The sequence below is a fragment of the Heliangelus exortis genome, chromosome 9, assembly GCF_036169615.1.
Source record: "Heliangelus exortis chromosome 9, bHelExo1.hap1, whole genome shotgun sequence".
Lineage (NCBI taxonomy): Eukaryota > Metazoa > Chordata > Aves > Apodiformes > Trochilidae > Heliangelus > Heliangelus exortis.
Window position 1 is genome coordinate 1579037 of NC_092430.1, and position 25399 is coordinate 1604435.

Here is a 25399-nt window from a genome sequence, read left to right on the forward strand (position 1 = left end):
TTTCCATCTCCCCCCCTTCATTCTCCCCCCCCCCTCTCATCTCCCCCCCTCCATCTCTCCCCCGCCCATCTCCCCCCTTTCCATCTCCCCCCTTTCCATCTCCCCCCCTTTCCATCTCCCCCCCTTTCCATCTCCCCCCCCTCCATCTCTCCCCCCCATCTCCCCCCCTATTTTCCCGCCCCCCACCTCCCCCCCCCATTCCCCCCCCCCATCTTTCCCCCCACCCATTTCCCCCCCCACTTCCACTTCCCCCCCCATCTCCCCCCCATGTCCCCCCCCTTGCAGGTTCATGGCTCCAGCCTCCGGTCCCTCTACAAACACTCTGCTGGCCGAGTCACCTTCACCATGGACCCGGTCCGTGACCTCCTTATCTGGGCTGTGGTCCAGAACCGCAAGGAGCTGGCAGAGATCATCTGGGCCCAGGTACCCCAGCCCAGAGCTGTCAGCCCTGGCTGGGGGGCTTTGGATGGAGCCCATCCTCCCACCCCTCAGAGGAAAGATGTGGCCTCTGGGACAGCAGGCGACTGGCCCGTGGCTCTGCCCCCCTGCCCCCCAGCCAGATGGGAACCAAGTCCTGAGCCTGTGCTCTTGGGGTTCCTCTCCAGCCACTGCCCATCCTGCCCAGCCCTCCCTCACCTGCCAAAAATGGGTGCTGCAGGCAAGCAGGGGTGGGGGGGAGAGAGGGCTCAGCACAGGGTAGGCAGGACCCAGGGGCATGGCAGTGGGGATGGAGAAGGCTCCCGCCCATAAACAGCACCCCCAGGGTGACAGGCAGGACGGTGACTGTCCCATCACCCCAAGCTTCCCAGAGGTGTCCCTGGAATCCTGGTGGCAGTGGGTTACCTGCTGCCACCCAGGGGGGACACGTCTCAGCCCTGGTCACAGCATCCTCGGTAGCAGTCTGCTGGGGACCACCCTTCTTGGGGAGTCTAAGGGGGGCAGACAGGACTTCTGGGGCTTGCAGGGAAAGGGGTAGAACCCCACACTTTGTCTGTCTGCTGCTTCTCCAGAGCCAGGACTGCATGGCAGCTGCACTGGGCTGCAGCAAAATCCTGAAGGAGCTGGCCAAGGAGGAGGAAGACACGGACACCACCGAGGACATGCTGGCTCTGGCTGAGCAGTACGAGCACAAGGCCATCGGTGAGTGACCCAGACCCTCTCCTGTGCCCTGGGAGGAGGGGTGGCTTTGCCAGGGGGTGATGGGGGGGGGTGTCCCCTTGTCACGGGGGGGGTGCTGTGCCTCCGTTGTGGTGGGAGTGCAGAGGGTGCCTCCTGGGATGCCCAAATCCTGCTGTGGGTGCCTTGCTGAGCACCAGGCTGTCCCCAGAGCTCAGCCCCATCTTCCTGGTCCTGCCCGGGCAGGGGTGCTCACAGACTGCTACTGCAAGGATGAGGAGAGAGCCCAGAAACTCCTCACATGGGTTTCTGAGGCCTGGGGGAAGACAACTTGTCTGCAGCTGGCACTGGTCCTGTGCCCTGGGAGGAGGGGTGGCTTTGCCAGGGGGTGATGGGGGGGGGGGTGTCCCCTTGTCACGGGGGGGGTGCTGTGCCTCCGTTGTGGTGGGAGTGCAGAGGGTGCCTCCTGGGATGCCCAAATCCTTGCTGTGGGTGCCTTGCTGAGCACCAGGCTGTCCCCAGAGCTCAGCCCCCATCTTCCTGGTCCTGGTCCTGCCCCGGGCAGGGGTGTTCACAGACTGCTACCGCAAGGATGAGGAGAGAGCCCAGAAACTCCTCACGCGGGTTTCTGAGGCCTGGGGGAAGACAACTTGTCTGCAGCTGGCACTGGTCCTGTGCCCTGGGAGGAGGGGTGGCTTTGCCAAGGGATGATGGGGGTGATGGGGGGGGTGTCCCCTTGTCACAGGGGGGTGCTGTGCCTCCGTTGTGGTGGGAGTGCAGAGGGTGCCTCCTGGGATGCCCAAATCCTGCTGTGGGTGCCTTGCTGAGCACCAGGCTGTCCCCAGAGCTCAGCCCCATCTTCCTGGTCCTGCCCGGGCAGGGGTGTTCACAGACTGCTACCGCAAGGATGAGGAGAGAGCCCAGAAACTCCTCACACGGGTTTCTGAGGCCTGGGGGAAGACAACTTGTCTGCAGCTGGCACTGGAGGCCAAGAACATGAATTTTGTGTCTCATGGGGGTGTCCAGGTGGGTTTCCAAGAGGGGGGGGAAGTGCCCAAGCGTCCTCGCCCCGGATCCAGGGTTGGGTTGTTGGTGGCAGTGTGGGCTGTGCCCTGCAGCCCCCTCTCTGATGGGGACAGTTTCTGTCTGATGGGGACAGTTTCTGTCCTCTCTGCTGGGGACAGATCCTGTAAGCAGTGCTGCCTCCCTCTCCCTCCTCGCAGGCCTTCCTCACCAAAGTCTGGTGGGGGAAGATGTCCTGTGGACAACGGGCTTTGGCGGGTGATCGTGTGCATGCTGTTCTTCCCCCTTCTCTACACCAACCTCATCGCCTTCAGGTACCAGGGCTGGCAGGCAGGGAGGAGCTGCCGGGGCATCTCCCTGGGCAGCAGAGTCCCAGTTCTGCCCCTGATCCCTGCAGGGAGAAGAGGCTGCAGCCTGCGGGCTGCCTGGCGCGCCTCCGAGCCTTCTTCACCGCTCCCGTCGTCATCTTCCTCATGAACATCCTCTCCTACTTCACCTTCCTCCTCCTCTTTGCCTATGTCCTGATGGTTGATTTCCAGCCCTCGCCATCCTGGCGGGAGTACCTCATCTACTTCTGGCTCTTCTCCCTGGTGTGTGAGGAGACCCGGCAGGTATGGGGCTGGGAGGAGGTGAGAGGAGGGAGGGAGGGATGGAGGGAGGGAGGGATGCTCATTTTTCCATGCTGCTTCTCATGCCACCATTTCTTTGGAGCAATCCCAGCACAAGGGGCTGTCAGGTTCTCTCCATCTCTGAGGCCAGAGAATCTCCCTGCTGCCTCTGGCCTGGCTCCTTGCAGGAAGATGTGCTGCCTGGAGCTGAAAATGTCAGGAGATGGAGGGGCAGGTTCCTTCCTCGGGTCCTTATTCCCAGCAGCACTTCCAGGCTACGCTTGACACTTGATTATTTTCAGCTTTTGCTTCAACATCTCAGTGCCTTTCCTCACCAGACTAAAGAGCTCCATGTCTCAGGTATCTCTCCCCGTGCTCCTCCTGTGCCTCTGTAGAAATCCACGTAGGCTCAGGTTAACTTTGGGGGGATCCAGTGGTGGCCAGCAGGTCTGTGTCATCCCTCCCCTCTACAAGGCACAGGAGGACCTCAGGAGGCTTTCCCTGAAACTCTGACCCCTCTGCTCTTAACAGCTGTTGTATGATCCAGATGGGTTTGGGGTTGTGAAGATGGCTTCCCTGTACTTCAAGGACTTCTGGAATAAGTTGGATATCTGTGCCATCGTGGTCTTCATCGCAGGGCTGACTTGCAGGTGAGTGGCAGAGCCACTTGATCAATCCTGACCAATTTGCCTCTGCTTTCAGCTGCCTTTAGCAGAGGTGTTTATTGTGTTGCGTGCTGGGGAAGCTCACTGGTAGTGCAGAAATTCTGTGAGATCAGAAAAAAAAAAAAAAAAAAAAATAAAAATCCACGCTCGTGGTGCTGAGATATTTCCTTTCCTCTTTTCTGCATCCAGGCTGATCCCATCAACTTTATATCCCGGACGCATCATCCTCTCCCTGGCTTTTATCATTTTCTGCCTGCGTCTGATGCACATCTTCACAGTCAGCAAAACTCTGGGGCCCAAGATCATCATTGTGAAACGCATGGTGAGAGCTCCCTCCCTCCTGCCCGTGTCACCAGCCGGAGCAGTGACCAGTGACAGTGCTGGTGCACGGGTGGGAGGGCTGTGCCACCCTCCTTATCCTGTCCTGGGGTTTGTTCCTGCAGGTAACTTTGCTTCCCCTCTGCCTCTGCAGATGAAGGACGTCTTCTTCTTCCTCTTCCTGCTGGCAGTGTGGGTGGTGTCCTTTGGGGTTGCCAAGCAGGCTATCCTGATCCACAATGAGGAACGTGTGGACTGGCTTTTCCGGGGGGTGGTCTACCACTCCTACCTGACCATCTTTGGGCAGATTCCCTCCTACATCGATGGTAAGGGACACGCAGCAAGGTGGCTGCAAGGAGGCTGAGGGCCAGCAGCCCCGTGCCACAGTCTGCCTGGCTCCTGCACGATGGCTTCTGGAAGTCCTGCAGAGGCCAGGAGGGAGCGTGGGGATGGAGGCTGCAGCAGCACGTTGGGAGCATGGGGAGCAGTGCAGAGCCAGGGACTGCAGCTGCCTGAGCACTCAGGAGAGAGCATCCATCCAGCTGAGTGCCACAGAGCTGGTGCCAGGCAGCAAATTCCCTGGGATGATGTGGATCCGAGGTCAAATCCCTGCCTGGTGCTTGGCTCCTCGGGTGCTGGCTGCTTCCAGAGAGCAGGAGGTGGCCCCTGAGACACGGTGGGGTTTGGCTCTGGGGGATCCATGCCACGCTCTCTTCCAGGGGTCAACTTCAACATCGACCAGTGTAGCCCCAATGGAACAGACCCCTACAAGCCCAAGTGCCCAGAGACAAACGAGGACAACAAGAAACCCATCTTCCCAGAGTGGCTGACGGTCATCTTACTGTGCCTCTACCTGCTCTTCACCAACATCCTCCTCCTCAACCTCCTCATTGCCATGTTCAAGTGAGTTTGAGCTGGCCACGTGGTCCTGGCAGTGAATCAGACTGTCTGTGCTCACAGGTTTGGCCAGGACCAGGGCACCAGACACTGAGAAAGCACAAGAGGGATGGTAGGGCAGAGCACGGGGACGCTTTGGGGAGGGTTTACAGTAAAGGGTGCCAGGCCAGGGAGACTGGGAGGAGCTGGGGACACCACAGAGACTCAATATAGAGACCTCTGATCCCCACGGCTGACGCCTGGGCTCTGCCCCAGCTACACCTTCCAGCAGGTCCAGGAGCACACGGACCAAATCTGGAAGTTCCAGAGGCACGACCTGATCGAGGAGTACCACGGCCGCCCCCCGGCACCCCCACCCCTCATCCTCCTCAACCACCTCCAGAGCCTGCTCCAGAGGGGATTGCTCCGTAGGGCAGCCACGCACCACAAACAGCTCAGTGAGGACCAACATCCCCCCTCCTGCCCTTTGCTCCCTGCACGTCCTCCCTGGGATGTGCCAGCAGGGTTTGGGGCGCTGAGAGCGCTGCCGGCTCCTTCCCTCTGGCAGAGGAGAAGCTGGAGAAGAATGAAGAAGCTGCTCTGCTCTCCTGGGAGATGTACCTGAAGGAGAGCTACCTGCAGCACCTGCAGTGCCAGGAGAAGCAGAACGTGGAGCAGAAGATCCGAGACATTGCTCAGAGGTAGCAGGAGTGCTGGGACAGGGACATCCCTGTGGGCCGGGCAGGGTGGGGGTGTTGGGGTCGGTGTAGGGGGGAGTGCTGAGGGCTCCTCTCTGCTCTGCCCACCAAGGGTTGACATGCTGGCAGAGCTGCTGGACCTCGACCAGGGGAAGAGGACAGGACTGGTGGAGCGCAGACTGGGCTCTCTGGAAGACCAGGTGAGGCAAAAGCTAAGAAAGGTGGGGGTTTTCCAGGAGTCATCTGCAACAGAGAAAGCTTCCCTGAATCCATTTCCCCACCAAACGGTTTGAGTTTCCTTGCCAAAACAACAGCACCCCAGAAGAAAAGATTTATGGGAAGTGTTCTGTTTGACTCCCAAGTGAACAGGATGAAGGCAGGGAGTGGTGGGATGAGTCCCTGCCCCTCCAGTGGTCACCCAGGCAGTTAGATGTGACCCAGCTCATCTCCTTGGCCTGGGAGGACCCTTCTGGAGACGGGTGACTCTCCACCCCCTCTTTGGGAAGCTGCTCCACACACCCTGCACGAGCAGTTGGGTGCCCAGGGAACCTGCCCAGGCCCTGTCATCTTCTCTCCAAGACTGCCACAGCATGGCTGCTGTTTCCACCCCCATTTCCACCCCCTGGGACAGGGCTGGGGGAATGGCACAAAGCTGGCAAACCCCAGCTCTACCCACTCAACCAATGCTGGGGAGGAGAAGCTGGGTCCAGCTGCAGCATAACAGGGGCCTCTCTCCCAGCTGGAGGAGGAATTTGGATGGCTCCATCATAAAATATTTCCCTGGAGGTAGTTTTCCAGCTGAGTCGTTGGGGCACAGCCAGGGTGGCTGCTGCCTGAGGGATGAGCCCCCAGGAGCAGAGGGCAGAAGGTCCTGGGCTGGAGCTGGGGGGCAGCTGGGGTGTTGGGCTCACAGAATGGCTGAGCCTCCCCTGTCCCACACAGGTGCAGCAGAGTGCCCAGGCCCTGAGGTGGATCATGCAGGCTCTGCAGGGCAGTGGCTTCAGCTCAGGAGAGGCCATGCCCCCCGTGGGTAAGCAGAGCCCAGCTCCACACCAGCAGCACCAGGAAAACCCCAGAGCATCAGACTCAGGACCCTGCTTTTGGGGGGCCTTGCTGTCTGTGTCTGCCTTGCAGGCTCCAGCAAAGCCCCCGAGGGAAAGGAGGTCGAGGAGGAGGGGAAGGCTGAGGAGATCCATCCCCCCTGCCACGTGCTGGCCAGAACCCTCCTGTACCCCGGCTCTCACACCCTGCGCTTCCCCGTGCCAGATGAGAAGGTGCCCTGGGAGGTAGGAGCTGTGACCCTGGGGGCCGTGGGGCTGGGAGGGGGCCCGTGGGGCAGACCCAGTGTCAGTGGGGATGGGAACAGGCCAACCATCTGTCTGGAGCCCCCTGTGCCGTGGGGAACGATGCCACAGACCCCGGGGCAGAAGGTGTCCCTGGGGCCCCCAGCCCCTGCCTGCCACCCGAGCAGGGGTGCGAGGGGAACCTGAGGTGGCCACATAACCCTGCAGGTGGAATTCCCACTCTACGACCCCCCTACCTACTCTGCTGACCACAAGGACCTGGCTGTGCAGGACCCCTTCAGCCCGTGAGTGTTCCCCTGTGGCTCCCCACTCCTCTGTCCCCTCCCCTGGGTGGCACAGCCATCCCCTCCCTGCCGGGCTGCCTCCTGCCCCCCAGCTCCTTGGAGTCTCTCCTGAAGATCAACTACAACACCATGGATGGGCTGATCGACAGGCAGAGCTTCCATGGCCTCTATGCCGTGCAGGAGGGGCTGCCCCTGTGAGTTCACCCCTCCCCTGTGGGCACAGGGGGGCTTGGGAGGGTGGGGTGGGGTCCCCAGGTGTAGGGAAAGCACCACGGAGATGGAGAATCCAGGAGAGTCTGGGGGCATCCGTCCCCTTCTCACCTCCCAGCTGATGGGTGGGGGGGGGGTGCATCATCCTTGGGTAACAAAACCCCAGCATCCCAGAGCGGGGTGCAGTGGTGGGAAACGTGGGGGAGCTGTGATCATCGTGGTGGGGTGGGCAGAGGGGTCTTGGTGCTCTCCCCTCCCATTTGCTTTCTGCCTGCCAGGAACCCCATGGGCAGGACGGGGCTGCGAGGTCGTGGGAGACTCCACTGCTTTGGGCCCAACCATGCCCTGCACCCCATTGTCACCCGGTGAGTGCCAGGGGACAGAGAGGTGTCCTGGCTCTGGGACAGGGCTGGGGGAATGGCACAAAGCTGGCAAACCCCACCTCTGCCCACTCAACAACTGCTGGGGGGCAGAAGCTGGGTCCAGCTGCAGCATAACAGGGGCCTCTCTCCCAGCTGGAGGAGGAATTTGGATGGCTCCATCATCAGGAAGAGCCTGAAGAAGATGCTGGAAGTCCTGGTAGCCCAGTACCCCCTGTCAGAGGTCTGGGCTCTGCCTGGGGTAAGAGCTGCCTGAGAAGGGTCTGGGGGTGACAGTGCTGGCTCAGCACTGGTGCCTGGGGGTGGCTGAGCACCCCAGACAGGACAGGGAGGGATGGGAGGCACCCCTGCTGCTTGCTCCCCACACCAGAGCTTGTGGCATCTTCTGCAGTGGTGACGAGCACCCAGTGGCCAAGCTGGTGGCCTGCCAGGCCAGGCTGGGGGGCTATGCTGGTGGCAAGCCCCGTGACTGACATCCCCTTGGGCACAGGGGTCCCTGGAGCCAGGAGAGATGCTGCCACTGAAGCTGAAGTGGATCCTGCGCCGGGAATTCTGGCCCCAGTTTCAGAACCTGCTGAAACAAGGCACTGAGGTGTGGGGGGGGGGACACACACTGGGGGGTCTGGGTGACACCCCCGGGGGGGTGGTGGGCTGCACGCAGAGGTGTCCCTGCCTGCTGCCACTGCTGCAGTGGGAACAGGGCACTGCCTTCCAGGAGCTGTGGGGGGTGCCCTGCCTACCACCCCCGGGGCCTCTTGGTGCCCTGGTGTCCCCAGAGGCTGTGCCAGCCTGGCCCCCCTGCCCCCTGCCCAGGTCCACAAGGGGTACCTGGACGACCCCCGGAACACGGATAACGCCTGGGTGGAGACGGTGGCCATCAGCGTGCACTTTGACAGCCAGAACAGTGTGGAGATGAAGAGGCTGAATTCGGTACGGGCCCCTCACCCCACAGCTCCCAGAGGGCACGGGGCAGGGGATCCAGAGCTCTCCCTCCTCAGAGTGGGCTTCTCCAGCTGCCTGCAGCAGGGGGTGGATGTGGGGGTGAACCTGCCGGGGGGAGGTGTGCCCCCCAAAAAAAAAAGAAAAGAGAAGGAGGCTGGGGACTGGAGGTGCTCTGGAGCTCTGGTTCCCCACCAGCAGCATCTGTGTGATGTCCCTGGTCCTTTTCCAGTTCCTCCAAGGCTGTGACCCCGAGCTGTGCATCCGCTGGCAGGTGCTGGACAAGAGGATCCCTCTGCACGCCAACCACAAGGAGCTCCTGCACAAGGTCTCAGCCCTCCTTGGTGCCTACTACTGAGCTCTCAAGTCAACTGAAGCTGCCGTGGGTACTGGGAGGGACCTGCAGCTCTAGCTCAGCTCACTTGTGAGCCCAAGGGCAGAGTCTGTGGGCTGGATGCTTCCATTGCCTCTGTGAACAATGTACATTGGGGGTCTCTGGAGGGAAAATCCTCCCCTTCCCAGCAGCCAGTGCCAGGGGCTGCCTGGGCAGCTGCCTCTGCAGTGTCCCAGCCACTGAGCTCAGCCCCAGCTTGTCTCCCTCTTGGTGCTTCCACAGCACCAGCCCAAAGCTGGGGCCAAGAAGAGCCACAGGACTGTTCCTGCAAGGTGTTCCTCCTCCTACTTCCCACCTGCTCTTTGCTCCAGGATGGGCCCTGGAGACTCAGCAGTGCCAGCTCTTCCCCTCCAGGCCATCCAGTGGGCACTGCTGCTCCTCTGCTCCTGCTCTGAGCCCTGCAGCCCCCCCACCACAGCAAACATTGCTCTGGAGAAGGCTTTAGGTCTTCTGCACCCAATGCTCTCCAGTGCCCTGCCCGTCCCTCCCGTGGCAGCTCAGCTCTCCCTGTGTCCCTGGTCAGCTCAGCCCCAGCAATATGGTGTCACCCAGCTCTGCTGCAGGTGTGAGCAGCTCTTGGCTTATGTTACAGACCTGTGGTTTCACTGCTCTGCACAGGTCCCCTTCCCGTGTTCTGCACTGTTGTATGACCCTGTGTGTGCCTCCTGAGCACCATCTTGTAGCTGAACTCCTTCCCTCCCTCCCTCTGAGCCAAGGGACCAGGTGCCTGTCACCTGCCTGCCTGTCCCCATCCCCTGGTGCACCTGAGTGGAAAGGGGCAGCTTTATGGGACCCAGGTGGCCCCTGCTCTGTGGTCCCTTGAGGAGGCAGGGACAGGAGAGGGGACATCAGAGTGTCCATCCCAAACATCTCTGCTCTTAAGGGGTCCTTCACTCCTCTTGTCTCTTGCCTGACACGGAGAGAACAAGGCACGGTGGAGGCATTTCTGGAACAGCCCCGTGGGGACATGTTATGCCTGGGGCTGCAATTTCAGTTCCCCCATCCTCTCCCAGGAGCTCAGACAGGGGCTGGTGGCCAGAGGTTGGGCAAGTGGGGGGTGGTGCTGGGGGCTCAGACTGGCAATGTAATCAACCAAGCTCAATAAACCTATGAAATAAATAAAACCTATTTAAAAAGTCTCAGCTGGGGGTCAATTGCAGCCCCTGCCTGCAGCCCATGCTTAGAGCAGACTCCCAGGGCAGGCTCAGTCCCAGGCCCATTCTGGGGGCACAACCTCACTTTTTGTTGCAGGCTGCAGGGAGGGCTCCCCTTGTCTGGAGTCCACGTGAGGAGGTACTGGGAGGCAAGCTGTGTTCACAGCCCCTTCTCCTCTTGCTCTTGGCCTCCCAAGAGGCTCTTGACCTCTTGCTCAGGGTCTCCCATCACACTGCTCTGCCCAGAGGCAGCACAAGCACAGGGAAGGCTGTGCTGGGGAGGGAAGAGGCAATCTGGGGGTTGGCAAAGCTTCTAGGCCCACAGCCCTGAGCTGGTGAGCAGCAACCACAGCCTAAGAATCATAGAATCCCAGGCTGATTTGGGCTGGAAGGGGCTTTAAAAATCATCTAGTCCAAACCTCCTGCCATGGGCAGGGACACCTCCCACTAGAGCAGGGTGCATCCTGGCTGGATGCCTGGCCTCAGACACTTCCAGGGATGGGAAAACTTGTTCCAGTGTCTCACCACCCCCAAAGAAAAGAATTTATTGGATTTATTCCTCTTGTCTCACCTAAACTTCCCCTCTTTCAGCTTGAAACAGTTCCCTCTTGTCCCATTCCTCCGGGCTCTTCTCCAAAGTCCCTCTCCAGCTTTCCTGGAGCCCTTTCAGGCACTGGAAGGTGTTTTCAGGTCTCCCTCGGAGCCTCCTCTCCAGGCTCCACATCCCCACCTCTCCCAGCCTGGCTCCAGAGCAGAGATGCTGGGATTGGCCCCACTTCCTTACCCCTTGGAAGGGCTCCCCGCAGCACCGCTGCCTCTGCAGCTCGGCCGGGTTGTCCCCCGGCCCTGCTTCAGCATCCTCCTTCCCTCCCTCCCTGCCACAGACCCCCCCGGCCCCCCCCGCCCCGCCCTCGCCCCGCCCGGTACCGCCGCGCAGGGACGGCCCGGTCCGGGGCCCCGGCGGTGGCAGCCGCAGCAACAGGTGGGGAGGAGACCGAGCCCGATCGCGTCCAACCCGAGCCGAACGGCATCGGAACCGGTGAGAGAACCCTGGGAGAGGGGAGGGTGGGCGGGCTGGAAGTACCGCGGCCCCTCCGGGAACGGGAGCCGGCGGTGATAACCGGCACAGGGCATCCCTGCTTCCCTCCCGGGAGAGCTCGGGAGAGCAGCCTGCGGAGGGACAGAGGGATTCCCTGGCAGCGTCACTTCAGCTGGAAAAGTCCACCGTGCTGTCCCACACCCCCCGGGCAGCTCCAGGGGCAGCATTCCTCAGGGATGAGCATCGCCCGGGTGGTACCTGAGGATGCTCCCATCCGAGAGCTGCTGATACCTAAAGGATGCTGTTACCAGGGGGATGACATTATCAGAAAGAAAGAGGCTGCTGTCAGGGGGATAATGACTTGGCTCCCAAATAATCTACAGATGAGGCCACCATGGACAATTTCATCCCCAGGGGAAAAGCTCCTTGGGCCTGCTGGGTCCCACTCCCCAACTCTCCACCCCATCAGGATCTCTCCCCCTCAGCCTGGCCAAGGCAAAAGGAGAGGTGTGAGGAGTAGTACCAAGGCTTCACCTCCTGCCTCATCCCCAGAGGGGCTGGGCTGGCCCTTGGGGTTCCCAAATCACCCCCTTTCCTGTGACAGTCAGTGGGCTCCTCTAAGCTCCAGCTCCCGGGGTCAGGCTATTAAACCATACTCTTTGTTTACTTAAAAAAAAAACAAAATCAAAAAACACAAAAAAACCCCACAACCCTAAGTGACCTCCAAACCCCTGTTTTTTTTGGCAAAAACACTTGGAACCATGACTGGTACCAGCTCATGGGCTGGATGGGGAAAACAAAAGAACTCTACACCTTGTTATTTAAAAACCTGGTGGTGATGAAGCCAGTCTGATGATCCGGGAAGCCTGACTCATCTTTTTTTTTTTTTTTTTTTTTTTTTTTAAAAAAAAACCACTTGGGATTGGTGTGATAGGAATTCACTGCTGTTGTTCTCCAGCAGCAAATCACTTCATCCCACGTGAAAAACTGGCAGCAGGCTGGGGCAGAGGCTCCTGGGCCATCTGGATCCCCCCGTCCTGCAGCACCCTTTGCCTGCCTGGGTGCTCTGTGCAGAGATGGGAGCGGGGAGGGAAGTTTTGGGTCAGTTGGTTTGGGTTTTTTTTCCAATCTCTGCACCTTCATGTCCAGATACAATTAATCTTAAACCAAATTACCCCTTGTTTTGGGGGCTCCCGAGCCCAGCCTCTGGCTGCTTTCCCGGGGCACGTTACCCACGGGGTATGAGCAGCATCCCAGGGAATAACGCAGTGTTGTATCCCCCTCTGCTCCAGCCATGGGAGAAGCTCTGCAGGAGCACGGAGGAGCCGCTCTGCTGCCCGGGAGCTGCCGCAGCCACCGGGGAGTCACCAGCAGCCCCGCCGAGGTGGGGACCTGCAAGAGGACCCTGGCGGCCAGCGTCACCCAGGCTTTTTTTTGCCTCCTGCTCTGCGTCCCCTGGGGCAGCTCCTGCCCCCCCAGCTGCCAGTGCACGGAGCGGGCGGGGGCCAAGGCCGTGGTCTGCAGCTCCCGACACTTGGAGGAGATCCCCGAGGACATCCCCCGGGACGCCGTCTTCCTCAAGCTGGACACCAACAGCATCACCCGGATCCCCGGCGACGCCTTCAGGCACCTCTCCCTCCTGGAGGAGCTCGACCTCTCCGGGAACGCCATCGAGCAGATCGAGGCGGCGGCGTTCCGCGGGGTGGCCGCCCGCCTCCGCACCCTCGACCTCTCCGGCAACCGCATCCGCAGCATCCCCAAGGAGGCCCTGCTGGCCCTCAACGCCGACCTGCGCCTGGCCGACAACCCCTGGCACTGCGGCTGTGCCCTGCAGGAGGTGCTCTGGGAAGCTCGGCTGGACCCCGCCTCGGTGCGGGACATCACCTGCCACACGGCCCCGCGGGAGGAGCTGGTGGGCAAACCGCTGCTCCAGGTCCTGGACGCCGGCGTCGACCTCTGCGGCTCCCGCCGCGGCACCACGGACGTGGCCGTGTTCGTCACCATGTTTGGGTGGTTTGCCATGGTCATCGGGTACCTCATCTGCTACGTCCGGCACAACCAGGAGGACGCCTGCAAGCGCGTCGATTACCTGAGGGCACTGCCAGGCACGCAGGGCCACGCAGACTCCTCTGACACTGCTGCCACCACCGCTGCCACCACCGCTGCCACCACTGCCACCACCACTGCCACCACCACTGCCACCACCACTGCCACCACCACCCTGTAGCACGGGGCTGGGGGGTGCCCTCTGCCCTTCCTGCAGGGAGCCCAGTGGCCTTCAAAGCTCCCTGTGGGATTTGTTGTGTTTTTTTTTTTTTCCAGTGCTTGCTCAGGTCCTGCGTCCAAGTGCCACTCCCCACGCCCCCTCCCCAGCAATGCTGACTGAGTGTGTGTGTGGGGGGGGGGTGGGGAAGGATGCTGGGGACACCCCACCCGGGGCTGTCTCCGGAGCTCAAGGCTTGAGGGGAGGATCCCCACCACGCAGATGCCTCCTCCCCTGCCAGAGCTGGGCTTCCCGGGAAAGCGGTCCCGGCCACGTGCTCGTGGTCCACATGGTTTGTGGAAAAAAAAAAAAAGAAAAAAAAAAAATCCCTCAGGAGGCAGAGAAAGATGGGGGCTTGTGGGAGGCCAAGGGGTCCCCAGAGCCTGGGGTGCAGGAGGGGGTGGCTCTGTGCAGCAGGGTCACCCTGTCCTGTCCCCAGGAAGGGTCTGGCCTGGCAAAGAGCAGGACGTTGTCCCCACACCCCCCCCATGGCATCTTCACATCCTCTGCCTGCCTGCCGGGGCTGAGCTCCCAAACCTCAATAAAATCCCAGATGTAGGAGAAGCCCTCGGGGTCTGCGCTGCACGGGAAGCTGGGGAGGGCGGTGGTGCTCAGGGGGTTGTGCTTCTGCTAATTGAATCTCTCCCCAAACCAGACAAGCCTAAATTCAATGTACCAGCTCTGCTCCATTAAGCTCCATCCCCTCCACCTTCCCCCCAGCCTGCCTGGGGCAGGGCCCAGCTGGCCCAGCGGTGTTTCTGCATCTCATCTCGTTCCATCTCCCCTTTCCTGGGGGACAGGGCAGGGACACAGCTCCTGGCTCAGCACCGGGGAAGCAAATCAAATTCTTCAGTGTTTCATAAGCAAGAAACAACCCTCCCAGCCAGAGCCTGCTGCACGGGGCTGGGGGAGGAGGGAGGGCTCCAGGGGCTGCCCACCCCAGCAGCTCTCCCACCCCCAGCCCCTGGGATGACCCGGGCTGTGCCCCTTCTCCGGGGTCTGGCACCTTCTGCAGGGTCCCCAGCAGCTCAGCTGGGGAGGCTGAGCAGTGCTCTGGGCCAGAGGGGCACCCTCAGCACAGCATCTCACCAGCTTCAGGGCCACCTCCGAGTCCTGGGCCAGCCGTGGCCACAGAGGTGTCACAAAAATCACAGAACTGAGGGAAGGCTCTGCCTGGGCAGAGCAGCTGCCCCTGCAGCTTGTGCGTGGGAGCAAGGCTGGGTGCAGATGGTTTATTAGAGCTCTGGTGAAGCAAGAGGGTCCCCCAGGCACAGGCAAGGGAAAGAAAAGAGGACACAGTTTCACCTGGAGCAGTCTGGGGTCTTTCCCACGGGATCTGGACCGATTCCAGCACTCAGGATGTTGGCTTGGGAGTCTCTGACCTCATTTGTACAACCCCCCCCCCACACACAGAGCAACCCAAACTGGCCCTGGTGCAGCAGGAGGGTAGGCAGGCACCCACCCCAGCAGGATGGGGTGGCCAGGCCACCAACGATGGACACGGTGTGCACTGTGAGACCAGGGGGTCCTCAGCTGCGTCCCAGCCCCAGGTGCTGGGCAGCCAGACCCAACCCTGAAGCCACCTTTCCCCCCCCTCTTTCTCCCGTGCTGTTGTCTCCCCATGCACCCACCCCAGCAGCACCCCCTCTGCTCAGTCTCTTTCCTCCCTGGCTTTGCAGGAGCTCTGGATGCAGCCAGCAGGAGCTCTGGGTCTCAGCAGAGCACTGGGAGGGGGGGGGTGTCCCAGAAAAACGCCTGGGCTCCGAGCACCCTGGGTGGGACACGGCTCTAGAGCACAGCAGTAGAGCTTGCCCAGGAGAAACAGCACAGAAGTAGGGTGACAGCACCTTTGCCAGACCCCCGGACAAGGCTGCAGGGAGCTTTCCTCCTCCCCATCCCCTGGAGAACACAACCAGCCAGCCACAGGGCTGATGCTGCAGCTCTTCCTGGGCTCCGTGGTCCATTCTTCACCTCAGTTCCCAGCTCCTCCCCAGTCCTGGCAAGGAGCTGAACGTGTCTCGGCCACCTCAGGTGGTTTTCAGCTTGAGGACCTTGGAAAGGGGCTCCTTGGCACTGGAGTAGAGGAGGTAGGAGCCCTCAGGGGTGTGAAATGCCTCCCAGTCCCGGCAGCCGAGGGTGGGGAGGTGGTGAGCTGCCACGAAGCCTTCATAGCCTTGCCACCTGCATGGGGAGGGCAGTGAGCTCTTGGGGCACCCAAAAGGGGTCAGGAAAGCTGAGCCGGGGGGGCTGGAACCTCCCACCTCCCACCTGGGGGGGTGCGTGGGGTTGTCCTGCACTGGGGCTGCTGTTGGAGCCAGTCCAGAGGAGGCCACGGAGATGATCAGAGGGCTGGGAGCAGCTCTGCTCTAATGACAGGGTTGGGAGAGTTGGGGTGATGCAGCTCGGGGAGGGAAAGGCTCTAATGAGACCTTAGAGCACATTCCAGTGCCTGAAGGGGCCAGACGAAAGCTGGAGAGGGACCTTTTACAAGGGCAGGGAATAACAGGACAAGGGCTTTAAACTGGGAGTGGGGAGATTTAGGTTAGAAGTTAGTTAGTTAGTAAGAAATTCTTTGGGGTGAGGGTGCTGAGCCCCTGTGCCAGGTTTCCCAGAGAAGCTGTGGCTGCCCCATCCCTGGCAGTGTCTCAGCCCAGGTTGGATGGGGCTTGGAGCCCCCTGGGCTGGGGGAGGGGTCCCTGACCACGCAGGGGGTTGGATGAGATGGTCTTTAAGGTCCCTTCCATCCCACACCATTCCATGATTCTTCCCCAGAAGCCTCCCCAGGACCAGGGAGCAGCACTGTCTGTCCTCCCTGCACCAGCATACACAGGGCTTGTCCCCATGCTGGGCTCCTGGAAAGGTTGTTCCTGGTTGGAGCAACCCCCCAGCCCTGCCCTCCTCCCACAGCAGTACCTGTAGATGATGCTGTTAACAGAGAAGGTGAAGCCATCAAAGGAATTTGCTACCACCAGAAAAGAGTCATCTCCCACTGAGAAGAATTCCCAGTCCAAGGCACTGGAGGATGGAGGAAGAAGCAGAAGTGCAGGTGAGGAAGGGGCTGCATGTCTAACAGGGCTGAGCCCACCCCTCCCCAGTCCCTGCCACCCTGCTGAGACACAGAAAACCTTGCTCTTCCCAGGCTGTTCCTGGGAAGAAATCCCATTGTTCACAAATCCAGGGCCTTCCCCTGGCTCCCACTGGGATTCGGTGCCAGGGACCTGCCCCTCATCACCCTCCCCAGCAGCCTGAGCCCCCCGGCAGGATGTGAGCCTGCACCAACCCTCCAGGAGCCCCCCAGGGTCCTGAGGGGGAGGACAGGGATTGAGGAGCATTTGCAGAGGTACCTGTAGGTGAGGAGGTCCTGGAATTTGACAAACATCTGGGCAGTGATGTTCAGCTCATAGATGGAGGAGTTGATGGCGTAGAGGTTGGAGGGTGCTGGCATCCCACTGTCGTAGCTGTGGCTGTTTGCAACAGCCAGGAAGACTCTGTCCCCAATATGAAACACCTCCCAGTCAGCAGCACCAAAAGTCTGTGGGGAAGGAAGCCAGAGGAGAAGCTGGACACGGCCAAGGATGTGGTGAGGTTTGGGGGGGGGGACGGACCTGCTGGGGGCAGAGGTGGGTGGGGGGAAGTTATTATCCACTGCTAAAAATCTTCAAGGAAAAAAAAAAAAAATCTCTCCTGTTCAAGCCCTAGGGAATAAACAGTGGGAAACTGTCACTGACTTTCCAGCATCTGTTTCTGTAATTATTTCCTGGCTCGCCTAAACTCAGAGGGGACACCAAGGAGAAGAGTTTGACCAGTGGCCCAACCTTACCAGGATTGACTGGAAAAGCTGGAAAGAGCCACTGAGCCAGATGTAGATGTGTGAGTAGATGTTGGTGGAGGTGCCATTGAAGGTGTTAGCCACCACCAGGAAGGAGTACGGCCCGATGGTGAAAAACTCCCAGTCATAGGCTCCAGAGGTAGGGATGGTCTGGTTGGTTTCAAACAAGCCTGTCCTGGGGTTCCACCTGTATATGACACTGTCTATGTTGTGGTTGTTCCCTGGGGAAGACAAGCAGACAAAGTCAGGAAAAGGAAAACTCAGGCTCAGGTGAGAAACGAGACCCAGAAGGGTTTGTGCTCATCTCCTGCTGGCAGGCTGCAGGGCTCCTTACTGCCAGCCCACTGCTTCCCAAGGAGACAGAGAGATTCCCCAGCCTCCATCCCCATCCCCAGAGAGACTCCCCAGTCTCCATCCCCATCCCCAGAGAGACTCCCCAGCCTCCATCCCCATCCCCAGAGAGACTCCCCATCCATCCCCATCCCCAGAGAGACTCCCCAGCCTCCATCCCCATCCCCAGAGAGACTCCCCAGCCTCCATCCCCAGAGAGACTCCCCAGCCTCCATCCCCATCCATCAGGCCTCCTGGCATCCAGGTGTGGCAGAGGAGGGACCTCAGCACGCAGGTTCCTGCTGGTGGCACCAACACCAGGGAGAGGGGACGGGTGCCACAGCACAGGGACTGCCCCGTGCTGAGCCCCCCACCAGCACCACATGTGCTGCTCCCAGGCCAGAGCCAACATCTCAGCCTTGTGTCCCTGTGGCTTTAAAGCTAAAAACTTCCCCACACCTTCAGCCTGCCATGGCCCCTCCAGCCTGAGCTGTTCTGCTAATAAAGAGCTGGTTTCTCCAGCTCCTTTTCACCCCCCACCAGGGGGGAGCAGCACCAGGACCCCGTGTTAATGGGTTTGCAGGAAATCTTCATTGCAACAGGAGAGACTTTGGCAAAAAGGGCTGCAGGAAGGATGGGGTGTGTGGGAAACAGCCCTCAGGAGCAGTGGCATCTCCCCAGGGACTAACCCCCCACCATCTCCTAAGGGGAACACTCCCACGAGGGTCTCAACCCCTGGATGATGTGCAGGGTCCCTGAAGCCCCTTCCCATCCCCACCTCCCTGGGAACAGGCCTCGTTCACACTGCTCACAGTAGGATCATCCCATAGGTGACACAGTTTCAAGGAGTTTCTGTCCCAAGTCACGGGCAGGTGGTGCCCAAGCAGCCTCTCACCAGCTTTGAGTCTGGTGCCAGAGGAGCTGAAGCCCCAGGAGCCCCAGGATGGCAGGGAAGGAACCCACCAGCTCTGCACCCAAGCCCAGGGGGAGCATCCTGGGGCACCAGGGCTGTGGTACTGACCCCTCATCTCCTGTCCTGAGGGGTGCACACCCCAACCCTGACTCCTGCCTGGGTGGGGGGTGGGATGCCAGCAGCTTCTCCCTCAGCCTCCTGTGTGCCCACAAAGCCTTTGGGTTCTGAAAAGGCTGAGACCCTGCAAACCCTCATCTTATTTGGAGGGAAATATTTGGGGAAGCAAAGGGAACTCAGCAAAGACACCCCCCCCACTCCTTGTCCCCCACCATCAGGAACCCAGAAGGGGACTGTGGCTTCTTCCCCGTGTGGTTTTCTCTGCCCCTTGCCCTGTCTGAGTGGGGCCAGCAGGGAACACGAGGGCTGGGTACCTTCTCTGTGGTTGACCACTGCAAGGAAAGCCTCCCCCTCGATGACAAATGCCTCCCAGTCCCTGGCACTGTGCGTGGTGATCCTCTGGTAGGTGATGAATTTCTCTTTCCTGCGGCTCCACTTGTATATTACAGAGAACTCCTGACCTCTCTCGTTCTGCTCAAAATTGGCCACTGCTAGGAAGATCTGAAAAACGACAAGCCAGGGCATCTTAGACATTCCAGACTCCAGAGCTTGGTGACAGGAGCCACAGGCTGCACACCCAGACCCAGCTCCAGGTGATGCACGGAGGAGATTTTGATGCTGGTGTTCACTGGAGCTGAGGAAGACACCAGCTGAGCCTGATAGAAATGAACTCAAACACCCAGGATCCAGCTGGCTTTTGAGGCTGGCCTTGCAGACATCCTGGAAATCCCCAGGGAAGAGCTCTGAGCTCTCTGGACACACAATTAGCCCCGTGCTGCCAGCACCATTTGCTTAAAATGGCCTGGGGGGATGTGGTTGTGTCTCAGCAAAACCACTTAAACCCAGAGGGCAGCCCAGAAGTCCCCAGGACAGCCCCTCCCTGGCTGGCTGGGTGATCAGCACAGCTCCATCACAGAGCAGGAGGGAGATTCACCCCCAAACCATGCCAGGGATCCAGAGGAGAAGCCAAGTGATGGACGCTCACAGCTTAATACACAGAAACACAGAGGTGCTGAGCTGACCTTCCAGGCAGACTCACCTTCTTCCCTATGGTGAAATACTTCCAGGACTGAGCTTGGTAGGTGGGGATGTTCTGGTAGGGCACAAACTTCCCATCTGTCCACTTATAGATGGCTGAGCCAGGAGGGCTGTACCTGCTGGCAGTGGCTGCAAACAGCCCCACCTTGGGGATGGTGAAGACCTCAATGCCCATGGTCTCAGAGTTGGTCACCAGGTTCTGGTACTCCTCCACGTAGTCGAGCCTTTGTTTGACTGGGAGACCACGAAAAAAATAATAAAAAATAAATAAAATTAAAAAAAAAAAGCAAAATGAGTTTAAGAGTAGATGGCCCTGCCTGGGGAGGGGGCCCCAGTGGCAGAGCAGAGCCAAGAGAAGGCTGGGGAGGCAGGGGGACACCCCAACCCCATCATTCTGCTAATCCTGCCCCCGAACTGCTCTCTGTGGTGAATCCCTGCTGCTTCTCTGCTCCTCTGATGTTCTGCCAGCCCCGAGAGCACTTTGCAGAGCAGCACCTTCCAGCATGGAGATCCAGACGCTGCCATTGCAGAGGTACAGCCCCCTCCAGGAGGCATTGAACCACAACTGTGCCTTCTCCTGCTTGGTGCAGGGTGGACGGGTCCCCAGGGTCACCTTCGTGTCAGTCTCTGGGCACGGAGAGGAGCGAGGGAAAGGCCTCTTAGTGCCGAAGGCAGAGGAGAAGCAAAGCTCAAACCCACACACCCAGGGAGGCTCGGGTGTCCCTGCCCCATCCTGGGGACAGCGCCGGGCTGGGAAGCCACCGGCTGAGCAAACCCTGGGGGCTGGCTGGCACCCACTGGGGCTACTGGTCCCAAGGGACCTGAGCAGGGGAGCCCCAGCTCTCCCGGGGAGTTTGGACAGAAATTCCAGCCCACGTACATACTGAGAAACAGAAGGTGCTGTGCTGGGGACCCCCTGCTCCCCGCAGAGCTCTGTGCACACACAGCAGAGCAGGGGGTGGCCAGCAGAGCCCCTGCTGCGGGGAGTTACTGACCATAGGGGGGGTTTAGCACCTCGTTGCTCGCAGGCTTCACGGATTGGTCCTGGAGGACGGGAGGGACGGAGAGAGTCGCCACTTTGAAGTTGAGGGTGGTGCATATCAGGGGGGTGGCATCAGCCCCGGGCAGCAGGACCAGCTGCCTCAGCAAGCCCTGGGAAACGGGGAGCAGCAGCGTGGAGAGCAAGCCCAGCGAGCCCAAGAAATGAAAAGCCTGGGTGGTTCAGGCCCTGGGTGTCCCTCCTGACTCCCCCAGCATCCACACACCTTTGTCAGAGCCTCCTCACACACCCAAGTTGCCAAAATCCCCGTCCTGGGTGGTTTCAGAGCAGTGGCAGGGGGCTTGCCAGCTGCAGACTGCTTTCACTGCCCTGCTTCCCCCCAGGAGCTGGGCCCTGCCCTCACCTTACAGCAGCACTCTACTCCCACCTGTGTTCCTCCCACCTCCTCTAAAACCCCCCACGTTTGAGCTGCCAGTGGCCAGCACTGCTCCTTCCAATGCCCCCAGCCAGGCAGGAGCTCAGCCCAGCAGTGGGACCCCCGGCCACCTCTGCTGCCCGGCTGGTGGCCCAGACCCTGCCAGGGTAGGGGGCACCTACCGTGAACACCCCTTTCCTTCTCCTCCTGTTGCCCAGGTAGAAGCTGGCCCTCTTCACCGACAGAGAGGCTGGAAATGGGGTCTCCACCACCCTGAGGAGAGGCAGGGGACAGACAAATGAATGTCACCCGTCGGTAGCCGGGGAGCGTCACCCTGCCAGCTCTCCCCAACCTACACGTCCTTGGGGATGCTGCAATCCACCGTCAGGGAGAAGGACTGTCCGGAGACAGCCAGGACGAGCGTGTGCCACTGGTTGTCAGAGAGGGAGACGTTGGGGAAGGTGACGCGGGTCTGCCAGCTGCCGGCTCGCTCCCGGCTCCAGAAGAGGAAGTGGAGTTTGCCGGGGGCGTAGCGCAGCCCCAGCAGCAGCCTGGGGCTCTCCTCCGCCATCAGGGTGAAGATGTATTCGTTTCTCTGCGGGACGGAACCCACTCAAAGCCGCCGGGCAGGAGCCGGGGGGGCCGGGCCGGGCCAGCCGGGGGGGCGGCCCCGCAGCGCTTACCTTGGGGGGGCCGCTGAGGACCCGCAGGGTGACGATGATGGAGAACTCCTCCGGGAAGCGGTCGCAGTGGATGAAGAGCCGGGATGCCGGGAAGCCCAGGGAGCGGGGCCGGGAGGCGGCCAGCTGGAAACCGCGCAGCCCCTGCGCTTGGAATACTCGGATGCCACGGGCCAGCCCGCCGCCCGGGGCCACCTCCGAGAGGATGTCCAGAGGCCGCAGGTCTGTGCCAGGGGACCAGGGAGAAGGTGAGGATGGGGGCAGGTGAAGGTGGGGGGGCAGGTGAGGGTGGGAGCAGGTCAGGATGAGGGACAGGTGAGGGTGGGAGCAGGTCAGGGTGAGGGACAGGTCAGGATGAGGAACAGGTGAGGATGGGGGGCAGGTGAGGATGGGGGACACGTCAGGATGGGGGACACGTCAGGATGGGGGACAGGTCAGGATGAGGGGCAGGTCAGGATGGGGGGCAGGTGAGGATGAGGGACAGGTCAGGATAGGGGACAGGTCAGGATAGGGGGCAGGTCAGGATGGGGGACAGGTCAGGATGAGGGACAGGTCAGGATGGGGGACATGTCAGGATGGGGGACAGGTCAGGATGGGGGACAGGTGAGGATAGGGGACAGGTCAGGATGGGGGACAGGTCAGGATGGGGGACAGGTGAGGATAGGGGACAGGTCAGGATGAGGGTCAGGATCAGGGGGCAGGTCAGGATGGGGGGCAGGTCAGGATGGGGGACAGGTGAGGATGGGGGACAGGTGAGGATGGGGGACAGGTGAGGATGGGGGCAGCCATCCCCCCCTGCCCTGCTGGGGGCTGTGCTCTGCTCTCAAACCCTCCAGCCCATGCCCAGAACCTGGTGTCCCCCGCCAGGGGCGGTGTGGAGGGGACACAGAGCAATCCTGCCCTCCTGGTGCTGAGCACCCCCAGCCTGCAGGCTCACCCCATGGACACGGCTTCAAGGGCCAGAGCCCAGCACCAGGACCCCTCCAGCCCCAGCTTCCTCGGGATCTGCCAGCACCACCCAGCAGCTACAACCAGGAGAGGATCCAGCGCCCTGAGGGCAGCCACCTCCACACCCCGGGATGATGGGACACGGCGTTCCCACCTCCATTCCCAGCCCAGCTTCTCCCACCTCAGCTCTCATTGCACACAGGCACCAAAACCGCTCATTAAATCATTATCCCTAGGGGAGAAAACAACTTGCCCAGCCCCAGGGCAGGTGAGCAACAGCCCTGCAAAGCTGGCCCCACCTAAAAATGCCACGGTCACTGTCGGCCCAACGTCCCCAGGGCTGTACCTTCTCCCACCTTCCTCACCTTGGCACCGGAGGAGGAGGAGGAGGAAGCGCTCCTTGGCGGAGCAAACCCAGCCCTGACTCTGTCCCTCCCCCCAGCACTCAGCTTTTAGCTCCGATTTGTACAAATAAATCTCAGATGCCGGGGCACAGGGGGAGGACAAGGCGGGAGAGGGCTGGGAGAGCATCCGAATCCAAAGCAGCTGGAGAGGGGAAATGTTTTTCCCTCCAGGCACCCCCAGCCAGCCCAGATCCAAACACCCACGGCAGGGAGAGCCGTGAGGTCCTCCCCACCCTGCCAGCTTCTGCCTGCACGCTCCGCTGCTCCTACAGGAAAGCCTGGGGCAGGGAGGGAAGGAGGGAGGGAGGTTTATCTGAAACCACTTATTTCAGAAATGCACAACTCGGGGAACGAGCCGAGTTTTTTGTTTTTTTTTTTCCTTAGCAAAAAGCCCCAGCCAAATTCAGGCTGGGATTTGCAGAGGGGTTGAGGAGCCCTGGAATGCTCTGGGATGAGGCAGGGGACAGCAGAGTCAGGGCTAGAGGTGGGGGGGTCAAACACGGCAGGGCCTCAGCACCCCCAGGACCCCTCTCCAGCTGAGGCTGCTTGGGGGCTGTGGGGATCTCCCCAGAGACAGCTGGGGGGGGGAGGCAGTGGGCAAAAAATCTACAACCTCTCCCGGCTTCCCTTCTCACCAGCGACCAGGCTGTAATAAAATGCAAACACAGACCCCAGCCAACCAGGGTAACCCCGGGGAAAACTGGGGCACAGGGAACCCCTTTGGCTCAGTGAGTTCTCAGCTCTTCCCTGTGGAAAACTCCTCAGCTGGGGGAGGCAGGACAGAAAGTTTGAGGGAGGTTTTTCCCCTGGGATGGTGTAGGTTGTGTCTGGCAGGGAGATGCAGAGAGTCCGGGATGGGAGGGACTTTCCAGAGGGGACTTCTTGGCATTTCTCTATTTCTCCTTCCAGCCCTTCTCCTCCTCCCCGCGTGTGGGTCCCCCGGCCCAGCAGAGCTTTGAGCAAGGCTTGTGCCACAGGTAGGGACACACAGCCCCCTCACAGCCACATGTGGGTCCTCACAGGCTGCCTGACACTTGTCCCGTCCAAAACTCCGGAGCTGGGCTGCCAGGGAGAGGCTGACCCACCCTGGGCACCCCGCAGAGGCCATGTGCCATACACCTCCCCCCTAAAAAAACCCCCAAAAAACCAGAGCACAGTCTCAGGGTCTGCCTTGGCAGCATGGGGAGCATCCTCTTAGTCGGAGCACACCGAGTGTTTCCCATCTCCCCCCCGGCACAGCCCCCCACCCACCCCATCTCCTACCTGTGCAGTGCTGCCAGGTCCTGCCCCCCTGGACGAAGCCCCCGCCGAGGGCCCAGCGGAGGAGGATGAGCCAGAGCAGCAGCAGCGGCAAAGCCGACATCAGGGTGCTGGGCTCGGGGGGTCCATCCACCGGGACCCCCCCCCCGCCGTCCGCTCCTCCCTCCCAGCCGGGCACCGCTCCCCTCAGCCCCCCCGGGGGGCTCTCGCATAGTCCCCCAGCGGGACCCCCCCGAGCACCCCTCCCCGGGTCCCCGCTCCTCAGGGATGCGCCAAGCCGGGCTGGTTCTGGGGTGCCTTGGGCATCGCCCCCGGGAGCAGGAGAGGGCCCGGGGGGCTCCCCCGAGGAGGTGGCTGAGGCACTGCGGGCTGCAGGCTCCGCGCAGACATTTAAATGAGAAGTCGGTGGTGGGAGAGGAGGAGTCCCAGCTCCTTGCAGAGCTTTTATCTTTTGCCCAGCCCTCTGGAAGGCGGCTTATGGGGAGGGAGGTTTTCATCATTTTTTTGGTTGTTGTTGTTTGGTTTGTTTTGGTTTGGTTTGTTTTTTTGCTTTTCTTTCATTTTTTGGTGATTTATTTTTTCCGGAGTCCCATGGGAGTAGGTAGGAGATTGACCCCAGACCGGAGAGACCAAGGTGGGAACCTTCCTGCCTCTAAAAGCCTTGGGCTTCTGGCAGCACAGGCCTTGTCTGTACTGGGGAAAGGTCCTCTGTCCCCTCCAGTCCACTCCATCCTGCCCCCTAAAAAAACCCAGACCCCACAAGATATCTATTTCTCCACAAAAGTAGCTTTAGATGGGTGATGGCCCTGTGATGGGGATGTCAGCAATGTGCAGAACTGCAGACAGCAGTGGCAAAACTCCCTCTGTGCAGCAAGTTCCTCTGGGTTCCTCCAGCTGCAAAACAAGTTACTTCCATTACCCAAACAATTAAAACATGCTTCCACCTCCCTCACCACCCCCCCTGCCCATCCCCATCCCCATCCCCATCCCCACCGCCCTGCCCATCCCCATCCCCCTGCCCATCCCCATCCCCTTCCCCATCCCCATTCCCATCCCCATCCCCATCCCCATTCCCATTCCCATTCCCATTCCCATCCCCATCCCCATCCCTATCCCTATCCCCATCCCCATCCCCATCCCCCTGCCCATCCCCATCCCCATCCCCCTGCCCATCCCCATCCCCCTGCCCATCCC

General features: G+C 60.7%; 4 protein-coding genes and 1 non-coding gene across 7 annotated transcripts in view; 4 read left to right on the forward strand and 1 right to left on the reverse strand.

Annotated features, from left to right (window-relative positions):
- LOC139800065 (transient receptor potential cation channel subfamily M member 2-like) overlaps positions 1–1827 on the forward strand; it is a 2097-nt gene extending 270 nt beyond the window's left edge. Inside the window, exons 2-4 of the mRNA XM_071752756.1 lie at positions 286–423; positions 1011–1140; positions 1682–1827. Coding sequence (XP_071608857.1) covers positions 286–423; positions 1011–1140; positions 1682–1827 — 414 coding nt within the window. The remainder of the gene's footprint in view (positions 1–285; positions 424–1010; positions 1141–1681) is intronic.
- A 69-nt stretch (positions 1828–1896) lies between these two features.
- Positions 1897–9944, forward strand: LOC139799565 (transient receptor potential cation channel subfamily M member 2-like). The gene is given in 20 exon segments (XM_071751601.1): positions 1897–2142; positions 2340–2375; positions 2377–2453; positions 2537–2750; positions 3279–3397; positions 3602–3734; positions 3885–4056; positions 4450–4633; positions 4883–5064; positions 5175–5307; positions 5417–5504; positions 6247–6334; positions 6439–6590; positions 6816–6892; positions 6985–7086; positions 7381–7467; positions 7618–7723; positions 7973–8074; positions 8296–8412; positions 8654–9944. Coding segments are annotated over 20 exon segments (2526 nt in total). The 5' UTR covers positions 1897–1911; the 3' UTR covers positions 8780–9944.
- On the forward strand, positions 7931–8016 carry LOC139800185 (Z6 small nucleolar RNA). The gene has a single exon (XR_011727625.1). It is a non-coding gene; the product is annotated as a Z6 small nucleolar RNA (small nucleolar RNA).
- Positions 9945–10903: 959 nt separating the features above from the next.
- On the forward strand, positions 10904–13575 carry LRRC3 (leucine rich repeat containing 3). Its single transcript, XM_071751519.1, has 2 exons — positions 10904–11008; positions 12301–13575. Exon 2 carries the CDS (start codon positions 12303–12305, stop codon positions 13233–13235), a length of 933 nt encoding a protein of 310 aa, XP_071607620.1. The 5' UTR covers positions 10904–11008; positions 12301–12302; the 3' UTR covers positions 13236–13575.
- A 914-nt stretch (positions 13576–14489) lies between these two features.
- Positions 14490–24398, reverse strand: TSPEAR (thrombospondin type laminin G domain and EAR repeats). Of its 3 annotated transcripts, none has more exons than XM_071751603.1 (12): positions 24209–24398; positions 21597–21817; positions 21270–21508; positions 21096–21186; positions 20494–20650; positions 19994–20125; positions 19500–19732; positions 18775–18961; positions 17092–17321; positions 16616–16803; positions 16185–16286; positions 14490–15344 (listed from the first exon to the last, which is right to left on the reverse strand). In XM_071751603.1, the coding sequence occupies exons 1-12, from the start codon at positions 24306–24308 to the stop codon at positions 15299–15301; spliced, it is 1926 nt and encodes a 641-aa protein (XP_071607704.1). In that variant the 5' UTR covers positions 24309–24398; the 3' UTR covers positions 14490–15298. The 3 variants fall into 3 exon arrangements, with proteins under 3 accessions (XP_071607704.1, XP_071607703.1, XP_071607705.1); XM_071751602.1 differs by having other exon boundaries at positions 14490–15452; XM_071751604.1 differs by lacking the exon at positions 14490–15344 and adding an exon at positions 15461–15637.
- Positions 24399–25399: the final 1001 nt, after the last annotated feature.